The 14,123-nt window shown below is 38.0% G+C and overlaps 1 protein-coding gene across 5 annotated transcripts in view; it reads left to right on the forward strand.

The window, feature by feature from the left end:
- celsr1a (cadherin EGF LAG seven-pass G-type receptor 1a) overlaps window positions 1–14,123 on the forward strand; it is a 134,253-nt gene that overhangs the window by 51,307 nt on the left and 68,823 nt on the right. For all 5 annotated transcript variants that reach the window (XM_030149358.1, XM_030149357.1, XM_030149360.1 and 2 more), the window contains exons 2-4: window positions 6,194–6,549; window positions 7,716–8,004; window positions 12,089–12,311. In XM_030149358.1, coding sequence (XP_030005218.1) covers window positions 6,194–6,549; window positions 7,716–8,004; window positions 12,089–12,311 — 868 coding nt within the window. The remainder of the gene's footprint in view (window positions 1–6,193; window positions 6,550–7,715; window positions 8,005–12,088; window positions 12,312–14,123) is intronic.

The raw sequence follows: 14,123 nt of genomic DNA on the forward strand, positions 1-14,123 counted from the left end.
GTTTACACATGTGCATTGCAGTCGCACAAAACATTTCATAACAGGCAGAATATTAGTAAAATTTTATTTACTTTTCTTAAGACATTTCTGTTTGTTCATATTTGTTCAGGTTATTCCCATTTTTTTATAAAAGTATAGTTTGGTAATGTAAACATTTTCATGTAATTTTACTTTTTTACAGCAAAAAAACAAAGAGAGAATTTGGGGTTGTCATTATTTATAGGTTATTATGATAATATTTTACTGGTTCTGACCCACTTCAAATCTAATTGGACTGTATGTGTCTGTATGTGGAACCTGAATTAAAATGATTTTGACACCATTGATTGTTGATATCTTCAGTGTCATTTTTGCATTTCACAAATTTCATCCTGCGGGCCGGATTGGACCCTTTGGCGGGCCGGATTTGGCCCCTGGGCCGCATGTTTGACACCTGTGTTGGAGAGGATGACGATGTTTCCACGGTAACTATGGAGCCTCTGAACATCCAAATGGGTCATATCTGATCACCATGAAAAGATGAATAACTGTATTTTACGCCAATTATTTAGATGTGTTGATGGGATTCATGGATCAACAGGTATTAAACAGTGTAAATCAGTAGATGCTTTTGATCAGTGGTGGATGTTTGGGTCTTTATGGGTTAAATGCGACTTCTATCAGTTTGGAGTATGAACTGAATGCGACCCTGAAGTGACCCGCATGTGCAAAAGAGGTCCTGACGTAATACGTGACCACGCAGGCACACACTGTGTTTACGGAAGTAACACTCTCGGGATGCACAATTGTGACATTTGTTGCATTTCAATAACGTTAAGGTCAGATAAACGCGACTCGGCTGTTTAGACTGAAGTCACATTGGAAAATATCAGATATGTTTTGGATTTAGGACCACATATGAAAATGGCCTGGGTCGGATTTGAAAAAAATCAGATTTGTGCTGTTCAAACTGTCTTTAACAGATCGGATACTGGTCATATATGGACAAAAAAAAAAATCAGATTTGGAGCTCATTAGCCTGCAGTCTGAACGTAGCCTTAGTGTACAATAAGTGAAATAGACAGAGATACAGAGCTGATAACTGATTTCTCCTCAGTATAAATGCGTGATGAGATTATGTGTCTGTTGGTGGGTTTTGTTTTGACTTGGAGTGTCATCTATTAACCCCTTTAGCCCTATCAGCCTGCCCGCAGTCCGATAAAATTTTATTAATATTCATCTACTATAAAAATATAATAAATCAGGACATTAATGTTTTTTTCAACTTTTGCTCAAAGTTTAGACCCTAATGTTAATAAAAGTACATCAAAAGTGTATTTTAGTGCAGACTTTAATGTTCAAACATGATTTTTAATCTTTTTGGGTGAAATATACGCTATTAAAAATCTCCGACACAAACAATTAATTTATGCATATCATCGTCAATCCAGCCGAAAAAAAACAGGCGAGGATGAAAAATTCTAATTTCTCTTTTAGTTTGTTACAGTTTACTCAGGCATAGTAATAGATAGAATATTTTAGACAATGGGAATAGATTCTGTGCAGTCTCTAAATGTCCACAGACACCAAGAACATCCATATGAACCTTATTATTGTGACGTAATTCTTCATTTACTTTGGGTATGTCTTTTTAGGCGTTTTTCCCCTGAAAATATGGTCAGGGTTTAACAGGTTAAAGTACTCTGAGTAGTGCTAAGTCGTGTGCACGTCTGCTCATGATTTCCAGTGTATGATGGCATTCTTACACACATATAGACTTTTTTTTCCATGGTGTCTCCCTGTGACACACCCTTTTCCACGGCTCAGCCCATCCTCTGTATGTGTGTGATCCCATAGCAGCAGCTGGTGGGCTCTATAAATAGTGTGCGTAAGGATACCCCAAAAGTTAGAAAACAAACAACTATCTTAAAAACACAGATTCTTTTATTTGTTTTATGTTGGACAGATTACACTGGGTTACAAAAAAATGTTTTTTGCAAGTTGTCTAGGTTTTTTCAACTGAATTAGGACCATTTTGCACCGCTAAATCCAAAAATGACATCTGTTTTTCTCAATCAGGTCAGTTTTTTTTTGCTAATTTGATTTTGAAAAATGTGATCTTCTCACAAAATTGATTACATTTTTTTGACTTTATCAGTTGATTTTTTTGTATAGTTCTCACCCAAAATAGGTTTTAAGAGAAGAAAAATCATTTTCTAACAGGATTCCTGTTAGGTACAATGGTGTATTCACCGCAGATGTAGCAGAATACGTCAGGCTTATTTTTGCAAGATCTTCTAGTCGAAGCCATTTCGTTCACCTGTAATGTTAAAAAAACCATTAATCATAAATTGGCAAAAGTAAAATCTTCAGAACTCGTTTATTGCAAGAAATATGAAAGAATTTTGCATCATATGATGTGAAAATGCCCATAAATGTAAGCGAAAATGTTAAAAAGCCAATATGTAGCATAGTTCAGAAAGTTGACCTGATTGAGCAAAATTAATGTGATTTTTGGATTCAGCACACCAAAATTATCCTAAATCAGCTCAAAAAACTTAAACAGTAAATTTGTTGTTCACCAGTGTTTTTTTTTTTTTTTTTTGTGCAAATACACAATCTCACTCAAGCCTCTCTTTACCAAGGTCGAAACATGCTACAATCCCATTATACCTTTCTGTAGTAGTATTTAAAAAATGACTCGTGACATTGCATATGTTACAAGTGGTGCCACATGACTCCTCAGCCAATTGTAATTTCAATGCATTGCTCTCAGCACTGCTCTTGCTTTTTCTGCCTCATAAATACTTCACATCTCTCCACGACCCTGCGATCTTTTTCGTTACAGTTTGTCGTTTCCAGCACCGGGCTCCTGCAGTGCTCCGTCGTATCCTTGCTCTTCTTAATTTCCTCCGTATGTGTCAGAGCCGCTGAGGGTTGTCAATGTTTCCATAAGCCCGCTCACCAAGAAAACGACTTGATCTTTATTCTCAGTTTCGTACGCACAACCCAGCCGGATGTGTGTGATCTAGTGTGTGTTAAGTATCCGCTCTGGTGACAAGTGGGATAACATTGTTCCCCGCAGACACAGAGGGAGGGAGGGGGACAGGTGTGGGTCTCTGTAGAGAAACAAACACACAGTAGCCGATAGATACTTTGTCTGTTCGCACTGTGTTGAACGAGCACATGCACTCCCACACATTATAGCAGCCCAATATAGAACAGCTGCTGCTTAATGTCACAGTCCTGCAGAGTGACTTGTTAATGTTTATGTGCACGTCTGAATTTAGAATATGTGCACTATCTGTCACTCTGTTGCCACCCATGTGCCTTATATGCCTTTTATACTTATCATCCAGTCAGGGCTGCATGATATTGGGGGAAAAAAAAGAAAACGAAAGATAGATTAAAAAATAAATACATTAGTTTCAGTCACAAAAGTCAAACAATTGTGAGGCAAAGATGGCATTTTTGAGTTTGTATTGGTCTTCTCATACTTGAGAAAATACATAGACTTTTTTTTTTTTGCAAAACATAGTAGTTGTAGGAGTTTCACTGCCTCCAAAAATACAGAATTTAAATGTAAATGAATGAAACCAAAGAGACAAAAAGGACTGTTGCAAACAAATGAATCATCAATCTTTAAGAAGTTATACAAAAACAGCCAGAGACAAGCCCATTATACTTGAACTGCTTACTTTCTGAACACTGATAATTAATTTAGTTTGCGAAAGTCTTTTTTGCTTCTTTTGATTTTCTGCTTTTTTTTTTTTTTTTTTTTTTTTTTACATTTATCACATTGTTGTCTTGACTAGCAGGTGAGAGGCCTTTTTGGTTGTTTGATAAAATGACGGGGATTGGTTTCGTTTACTGAAACTATAGAAGCTTCGTGTCATTGCCTATGTTGATCCAAAAAACCCTTAAGAAGGAGTAACTGATGTTATATCAGATGTCTCACATTGAAATTGAGAGTTGCATGTCTTCTTTTTATATAACACAGCCAGAAAACAGTTGCAGCATTATGTGTTTTTGTGCTGTTTTGTCCTGTACATGTACATACACTGCAAATTATTTGGTTCTTACCAAAAAAAAAAAAAACAACAACTCAGATTTAGAAGTGTTAGATATTTTTCTTGTTTTAAGAGTTAATTTCTTATTTTAAGTGTTCATACATCTGTAGACATGCTTATTTCTAGATTTAACAATCTTAATTCAAGAAATCTTGTCAAGTGAAATTCTCTTGCTGCATGGACAGATATTTCACTTGTTTTGAGTCCCTTTTTCCTCAGATTTTGTGTTTTTATCTTGTTTTTAGACACCCCTGTTTTGCAGTGTAGATATCATAATGACATGTTATATGGTGCAGCCTTAGGTCCAGCAGTAACCAGGTCTCTGTGAACTAATTAACCCTGATGCTGCCTCCTATTGTGAGTTATTCACCCTGATACAGTTGAGTTGACCTCCTGCCTGGTTAGCGGTTGGACTGTGGGTAGTCTGATGAGCCCGCCTGTCCACACCCTTTCCTGATTGACTGTGCGTCTGTGTGTGATGAGAGTTTAAGGTCCTGAGAAATGACCTCATCTATGTCTGGAAGTGACAGGACACCTGTGGTCGATCCTCACCATGACTCTTTCACCCCTAAACCTACACATATGTACCACACACTCAAGTCCTCAATATGGGACCGCAAAGCTGTGCAACCCGACCCACCCCCACCACTCTGCTTCAACAGTATTATCCCCCCTGCAAATTTCATCTGGCCTCACCACCTGTTGTCCACTGTATTTCACTCAGCCCGTTCCCTCTGCAGCCTATAGCCTCCTGTTGGCCCTCGTGGTCTCTAGTACATACAGTTGTTCTAGAAGTAGGTATGAGACCAGACCCAACCCTCCCCTGGGGCAGAAATCCTAGACTGATCCAATTACTCTCAGCCAGGGCTTGAATCAAACCGAATCTACACTGACTGGCAACTACTTAATTCAATCTAGCGGCAAAAGTGTTACACAGTAAACAACTCAAGCTGTTAAGCTACTGTAAAGGGAGATGGTGCAGAGAAAAAAAGATAGGATCATGTCTGACCAGCACAGACTGAACAATGCATGTCTTCAACAGGATAAGATGTGATCAAGATCTACTTACGCTCAGTGTTTGACTTCAGATCAGTATTAGACTCAAGTAAACCCTTTTATTATAAACATATATTGAGAAAACAATGTATATTTTCAAAGCAGAAAATGAGATAAGAGTGTAGGAAACAGGGAGTTGTGTAGACACAGAAAGAAGGAGTGGTTTGGCAGGAAAACGAGACAATAAGGCCGTCACATCTGTCCGACACACACTGTAAGATGATATTTGTCAGGAAATAGGTGGAAGAAATGCATACACACCTTTACAGGAAACAAAAATACTACTTGTTTTTTGTAGTGCATGTACAAAAGCAGTACATGAGGAGGTGGGTTTTATTGTGTTGCTGGTTCAAGGTGTCCTTGCTGAGGTTTGTTGACACATTTTATCACAGACAGCACTCACCTGGATTCAAACTGGCCTAATTTCTTAGAACACAAACCTTCTGCAGATTTTTGTTATTCTGTTTTTATTAGGGCTGTGAAAGTTAACGCAGATTAATCTGATTAAAAATTTTTGACACAATTAACCAATCTGCAGCACAGATTGACTCTGAGTGTCTCTGCCAATGCATTTGGGGCAGTTTGTCCAAGTAGAGTTACTGTCGCGCATGAATAAATGGTCAGTTGATCCGGTAGTGACAGACAGTAGAACCAACCCATAAAGATGGAAGAGACAAGAGACTAAACAGCACGTTGGCTGTCTGGATGGAAATATGAGGACAAAAAAACCCAAGATGGAACAGTTGTTTCAATTTGTTTTGCTGAAACTGTTGAAGGTGTTTAATAAACATGTTAAGTGCATATATATTACCTTCTTTCGTGAGTCTGTTTGCTCATGCAAAATGAAATGCCATTAATATAGATTAAAAAGGATTGATATTTAATCATGATTAATCGAAATCAATCCACAGCAACCCTATGATTAATCTGATTAAAAATATTAATTGTTTGACAGCACTAGTTTTTATGTGTTTTTTTCAATCCTCCATCCTGTTACTGCTACTGCACTGTTTCAGTGCTGTATTTTTAAAACCTCTTAATGTGTAAAAGTGGACAAACAAGTCAAACCTGCTCTCTTTCCTTTTCAGATGGTCTTCATCGTGTTGTGGCCCTCTGCACACTGCGAGTCACCATCATTACAGATGACATGTTAACCAACAGCATCACTGTGCGTCTGGAGAACATGTCCCAGGAGCGTTTCCTCTCTCCGCTACTCAGCCTCTTCCTGGAGGGTGTGGCCGCTGTGCTCTCCACCAAACGGGAAGCAGTGTTTGTATTTAACATCCAAAATGACACAGATGTGCAAGGATCCATCCTTAATGTGACCTTTTCGGCGCTTCAGCCGGGTGGTGCGCCAGGGAAAGGGACTTTCTTCCCTTCGGAGGAGCTGCAGGAGCAGATTTACCTCAATAGGACTCTGCTCAGGCTGATATCATCTCAGGAGGTAACAGAGAAAGAGCACATACAATAACATACTAACAACATGCGTCTTATAGGGAGACAACACGTTAAAGAAGGGCTGTCAAACTCATTTTAGTTCAGGGGCCACATATAGCTCAATATGATCATAATAACCTATAAATAACATGAATATAAATAAATATAAATATGGCAACTCCAAACTTTTCTCTGTGTTTTAGGGCAAATAAAAAAAAAATTACATGATGAAAATGTTTACATCTACAAACTGTCCTTTAAATATATGAATAGCATGAACAACCTAAAATTTCCTAAGAAAAATAATTGCAATTTTAAAAGTATTATGTCTGTGCTTATCATTTGAACATACAGTTGCGGAAAAAAATAGATTAGACCATCAACAGTCATCAAAAACAATGGTTATGAAATCAAGTACTAACTCCTGTGTGTATCATGTGACTAAAACAGACAGACAAGAAAACATGGAATATCAGTTTTGGCAGTATTGACGTAAGAACTGAAGGGATTTTGGTTATTATCAAGAAAATATGGAAAATGTCTAAATATAAGCTCTTCAATTAAACTATTATGAGCTATTTTTGTTGTTTTCATTATATTTGTCCAAAAAAATGTACCTTTAGTTGTACCAGGCATTAAAATGAACAAGAAATTGAAGAAAACAAGAGGTGGTCTAATAATTTTTTCTACGACTGTTTAGGGACATTACAACTTATAGATCACAGTGGATCTACAAAGGCATCAAACATTTAGTAACACGCATAATATTGTTAAAAAATTTCAATTACTGTTCAGGGCATTCACATTTTTTGTGAAGGGATAGTTTGTAAAAGTAAACATTTTCTTGTACTTTTTTACACTAAAATACAAACCTTTGGAATTGTCATTATTTTAAGGATATTATGCTGTTTTACTGGTCTGACCCACTGGAGATCAGATTGGGCTGTTTGTGGCCCCTGAACTAAAATGACACCCTTGACTGTTAATATCTTCAGTATAATTTTTGCCTTTCACAAATTCATTCCACAGGCCGGATTTGACCCTTTGGAGAGCTGATATTTACCTGCGGGTTGAATGTTTGACACCCCTGCTTTAAAACCTTACAAGTAGAAACTAACAAAACCAGTCTATTCCTATATGTACTATATATATATTGTATCTTTCATCTTCCAGGTGTTGCCGTTCGATGATAACATCTGCCTTCGGGAGCCCTGTGAGAACTACATGAAATGTGTCTCGGTGCTGAAGTTCGACAGCTCTCCACCCTTCATCGCCTCAGACACTGTTCTTTTTCGACCCATACATCCTATCAACGGACTGCGCTGCCGTTGTCCGGTTGGTTTCACCGGGGAGTACTGCGAAACTGAGATTGACCTTTGCTACTCTGGCCCGTGCAAAAACAACGGGAGGTGTCGCAGCCGAGAAGGTGGCTACACCTGTGAATGCTTGGAAGACTTCACCGGTGAGTTGGTTACATGGTTAATGATCAATGCACGCACAAGGAATGTACACAGCCTGGGAAAGAAAAGCAAATAGGTCATAGCCATCCATTAAATAATTAGCATAGTGATCAATATGTTTCTGTTCTTTAACCCTAATGATGTAGTGAGTAGCTTCTTGGTTCAGACAGACAGACAGACAGACAGACAGCATGGCAATTGGACAACAGTAGGGTTCACCAAGCTCAAACTATGACAGACATAATTTACATGAATATGAATTGGCCACAGCAGAGTCCAGACCTGAATCCCACTGAGAATCTCGGGCTGTGATGGAGAAGACGTTACACGACATTGTGACTCTCCCATCATCAAGACAAGATCGTGGTGAACAATGAGTGTAACTATAGATGAAATAAATGTTGTGATGTTTATTGTGACATCATTTATGCCATGGTGAATGTGTCCTTGAATCAAAGCTAAAGGTGGTCCAACAAAAAAATTGGGTGTGGGACATTTTTTGACCATGACTTGCATGATTAAACTTCAACTTCAGTGTGTATTTTTCGTCACTGACCTTGTGATGATAAATTTACTAGTTATTTTGGAAATTTGGAGGCTATTTCATGCAAATCTCTCTCTGGCTTTTTCATGCAAATTCCTCCCTAAACCCTCTATTCTTACCTTTTTTATCAGTCTCTGTGGTACTAGTAGTATGATTAACTATTTAATTATTATTGTTAGGATTATATGTATAAAATCCAATTATAAAATCTATTAATTAAAGCTATTAATGTTTTGCTTGCTTTTCACTTGTATACATGCCGCATATTACTGCCTTTCTCTAGCCTAAAAAATCACCCAACACATTTTATTAGTCATCCTATATTGAAGGATCACATTTTTATTTTTACTCCATTTGAAGAAATAATGACAGTTTACTGTGAGTATGTGGTAGGGCCTTATTTTAACAAAGGGTTTAATGAGTTATACAAAAACTGCACAAACAGGTTGTAAAACCTTCCACTGCCTTTGATTGTAGCTTGAGATCAGTGCACACAGAGTGCAAGATAAAAAACACAGTACAGGTGCATCCACCTGCACACAGATGCATGTATGCACATAGATTTATGACCTTATAGAAGTGCCTGGAATTCTGACCCTACAGGATGAACCAGGTCTGTACTCCTTAACCCATTACAAACATTACTAGTGTGACAGTTGTACTGAAAACTAAAGTTACTATAGTACTTACTGATACATTATCTGCATTATTACGATCCTGTAATAAAAATGTTACCGCTGACACACAAGTTGAAGAAAAAAATTGGAAATGTAGTTATTTATCTTATTGGTTTATTTAACAGGGGCATTATACATTGATTCACATTGCTGTAAATGTACCAGAGTTAGCCTAATGGCTGTTTTTCATCTGCGGTGCATGGACAGATGTAGAACTGTCGCCCAAAAAGGTGAAACAAGGTTATAAACATGCAATTTTTAAAACCTAGATTTAGAATACCCAAACACAAACGAGTACAATGCAAGTTTTTCAATACAAAATTTACAATTAATCACACATCAGACAAAGTGAGTAAAAAATGACAACACTAACTTGAAACTTTGACATATTATTATTATAGTTGATTGCACAGCGCAGTAAGGATTACCAGGCAACAAACATACAGTACTACAGACTGCTTATTGTTACTGAACAGTCTTTTAACAGGTCATCGATTGCAAAAATCAAGTGTTTCCATGTAAACAAGCTTGTGGTAAACAAACATGTTGTTTACATGAGACCTCCTCTGAAAACTGAAACAGGAACCTGAAGCTTACATTAAAGTCCACAACTTTCACACTGTAGAGGAGTTCTGGGAAGACTCAGAAGCTTTCATCGTTCCCATAGAAATCACTTTCCCAAATATTTCCCGATGCCAGTGATCTTCCTCCCCTACTTCCCCCCGTTCATCTGATACCTGTCCGACTGTCTCCGCTCCTCTGTCTGTCCCTAATAGAGGCTGACAGCCTTCATCTTCCTCTCCAAACACTCCACCTTTCCGCTCCTCTTCCTCTATCTCTCTGATGTAATTACCTGATTATCCCTGCCTCTGTCACTCAGCGGCCCTCTCTCGCCTTCTGCTCCCACTCTTCTGTCATATTTCTCTTACCTACATCCCGCTGTCCCCTCTTTGAAGGTCACAGTTCAACTCCAGATAGTCAGGGCCCATCAGGGACCATTATGGGGCTGTTGACAGCGGGGGCCACTCTTTCCTCCTTAGGTTTCCTACATTACAGGGAAACAGATCCTTATAATTCTCCCTCGGAAAAAAGGATTATGCTGAGGATAGAAGGGCCATTACCTGGTTCCAGGCTGTGGTGTTGGGGGTCTGTGTGCGTCCTGGATGGAGAGATCTTGTCTGGATAGCAACTTGACACACATCATTAGGACACTGAATTCTATCAGAAATAATATAACAGTCAGGAAAAAAGATTCACTGGTGGAATGTAAATGAGCAGAGGAACCAGAGCCCAGCGCACTGAATTTAGACCGAACTAGAGCCACATGACCATTAGGAAGGAATTTCCCATGGACGGATTCATTGCAGCAACAAAACTGAATTTGATAATTAAGCGTAGCCAGACTTTTGACATTTAATGATTATTTTCATTGTTGATCAATCGGTTGAATATTTCCTCAATCTATGAAATTTCATAAAAAGGATAAAATGGTAGATCAGGACTTCCCAAAGATGATCCAAGATGTGTGTCACAGAAGAAAAGGAAAACCAGGAATAATCCAGTTTCAGAAGATGGAATCTAAACATCCTGACTTTTTTTTAATATTCAAACCAATTAATCGAGTATCAAAATAATTTACACTTGATTTAATGGAAACTGACAATTAATCAATGCATTTTTGATGCTCTACAGCCAGTTGACAGGCAAGAGGAATCTGCAGGTAGTTCCACAAAACCTTTGTTCTTCTACAGCACAGGTGTCAAACATGCGGCCCGGGGGCCAAAACCGGCCCACCAAAGGTTCCAATCCGGCCCGCGGGATGAATTTGCAAAGTGCAAGTTAGGGCGTCAAACTCAAAAATAATATCATAATAACCTATGAATAATGACAGCACCATTTTTTTCTCTTTGATTTAGTGCAAAAAACATTAAATTATGAAAATGTTTACATTAACAAACTATCCTTTAAAATGTGAATAACTTCAACAAATATGAACAACCTGAAATGTCTGAAGAAAATTAAGTGCAGTTACACCAAGTTAACTGCAGGTAATGATAATGCAACATGTGACTTTTTTTAATGCCTTTATCCATTTATATTGTTAACAAATTAACTTGAGCTGAATGGATATGTCTTGGACTAATTGGACTGAAAATGGGGTGCAGATTTTCCAAGAAGCTATTTTCAGCTCAGTGATTATCTTAGCTTTATAGATTTTTGTAATAATTCATTCAGCCATAGAGGAATGGCTGCATTTCCACTCCCAACTCCACCTTTATCTTCTCTTTACTTCTTTGCTTCCTTTTCTTCTTCTTCTTCACTCTTCTTATCTCCTGTCTTGTCTCTTCTTTCCAAATATGGTCACTTTATCTTGTGGCTACAACTGTGAATTCCCAGAAAGGGCTGTAAACAGGCGTTGCCCTTGTTTCTAATGTTTAGATGGAGATAGAATTTTTATAAACTGCTGTTTTAAAGGTTATCTGAAATGCGTGAGGTTTTACCCGGACAGACGTTGTGTTTAACCCACAAATTGAAAAGGCAGAAGTTAGTAGTGCATGTGAGCATGACTGAAAATCAAAGATGTCTTGTTAAAACAGTTGAATTCCAAAGGGATGATATGAAGACTGTATTTCAGTCAACGGTGAACAACATGCGCTGCAGAGAAGATGAAATGATAGAATGATTACAGGCAATTTATCATTGACACTGCAAAGAATACAATGCACATAATGAAAAACAAAGCAATAACGGAATCACTGACAAGGTTTAAAGAAATGATCAGTGTAAGTCAGTCAGACTGTGGACGTGCATACAGGGTGAAGATTTGGGCTACAACACAGTTTCAACCTCTGTGTTTTCTTGCAGGCGAACATTGTGAGCTGAACGCTTCATCTGGCCGATGTGTACCTGGTGTGTGTAAGAACGGTGGCGAGTGTGTCAACCGGCTCGCTGGGGGTTTCATGTGCAAGTGTCCGCCAGGGGAGTACGAGAAGCCCTACTGCGAGATGACCACCCGCAGCTTCCCTGAACAGTCCTTCGTCACCTTCAGAGGCCTGAGACAGAGGTTCCACTTCACCATCTCCTTCATGTGAGTCCTCTGGTCTCCATCAGTACTGTTTCTTTACTGTATCCCTCTCCTTTCATGGGTCTAATGAGGTAATACGTTTAGCAGAGAGACGTTTGTGATTAAAGGACTAGTTTTACACTTTATCTGACATGGGACAGTAAAGAAAAGACAGGAAACGAGTTTAGCAGTGGAATGTTGTGTTTAACCTCAAAGCTACTGTACTCTCATTGTACACTCTAACCTTCAGCAGTTTATTCATTAGAATGGAAAAAGAGAAATCGAAAATCATTACACAGTGTCACAAACAGTTGTGCTTGGTGCACAAGAAAATTTTGTGTGCAGACAATTTCTTTATGTTTCAGTTAGCTGGTTTTTACATGTCATAAACATTTGACATTAATGTTTGACTTTAGTCCACCTACATTTTTAACGTTCTATTGTTCAGAATCTCAGGCTCCCAAAGGGTGAAGGTATCTTTTTGACCGCAGAGCCACTGAAGTAATTTTTTGGTACCTGTACTTCTACTCAAGTGTGACTTTCCAGTACTTTATATAACACTTTTTCCTCACCCTCCATTAAACTACAGTTGAACACAGAGATGAGATTAAACAAAGGTGTAATGGGCTGAACAGGACTAAACTTTGTTACCTGTGACATTAGGAGCAGGTTAATCATCCGTTTTATGTTCACTCCGGTGTCCTGAAAGCCTCCACAAAAGGCAACCCAGAAAAAAAAGCATCCAATCACATAAGGATAATAAAATAAAATCAGTTCTAATTGACTACAGTGTCTACACATTGCACCCAGAGCTGATACTTTAACCCTTTAAGCGCCAAAGACACAATATTGTGATAACATAACTGAATGAATCAGACAGCTTTTTGAAATCTTGACATCAAAATTGAATATTAAAACAAAACAAACTACAACAAAAAAACCCACTGGGACCTAAAGGGTTAATTCTTCAATGACAAAGCAGTCTCGTGTCACCTGTTCGTCAAAGGTTTGCAGAGCCACATCCGTACTTATTTTACCAGGAAGTGAACATATTCACACAAAAATGAAGTTAATAAAGCTAAAAACAACCTCAGTACATGTTTGACATGAAATATAGGATATGGGACTGGTATTATATCATAATAAATGAAACATATTCTTTATTTCAGACACTTTTGCTATACTTACTATCTGTACCCCCTTCACCCTCCCCATAATCCCAGCCCCCCCACCCACTTGGACTTTCACTTGAACTTCATGTGAACTTTTGCACTGTTACATTCACAGTCCTGTGCTTGATGCTAGTTTTTTTGTACTATGGAGTTGCAGTTTAATTTTGCTTTTGTATTGCATTGTTATGTCTGCCTGAAGAAGCTTCAACTTCAGTCTCATTGTGTTTGTTTTTTCACTAAGACAATAAAGTACTGAACTGAATTGAATTTACTTTTTTAAGTGAGGGTGTCATCCTTTCACCCTTTATGGACCAGCCTCCACTGTCAACAAACTAGTATTTTATCACTTTGTATATATATAAAAAGTTAGATATACTATGAATAGAGAACTTTAAAGATACCGTACATTGACTTTTCTCTTTATTTGCTTTTAAACACAGTTATTCCCTTTTTTCCTAAACCTGACTGAAGCTTTTCTTCGATGTGCAGCTTCACATTTTGACATATTAACATTTCCTAAAATATAGAAACTGTTTCTTTAAATACTAGCTTTGGGCCATTCTCCCAAATTGAGACTTATCTCCGTCCCACTTCCCGTGAAACATTTACTTCTGGAGAGTTTTTAACACATGTCAAGCATTTTGGCTTATATATTAATCTCTCT

Source organism: Sphaeramia orbicularis, chromosome 12 (assembly GCF_902148855.1).
Source record: "Sphaeramia orbicularis chromosome 12, fSphaOr1.1, whole genome shotgun sequence".
NCBI lineage: Eukaryota > Metazoa > Chordata > Actinopteri > Kurtiformes > Apogonidae > Sphaeramia > Sphaeramia orbicularis.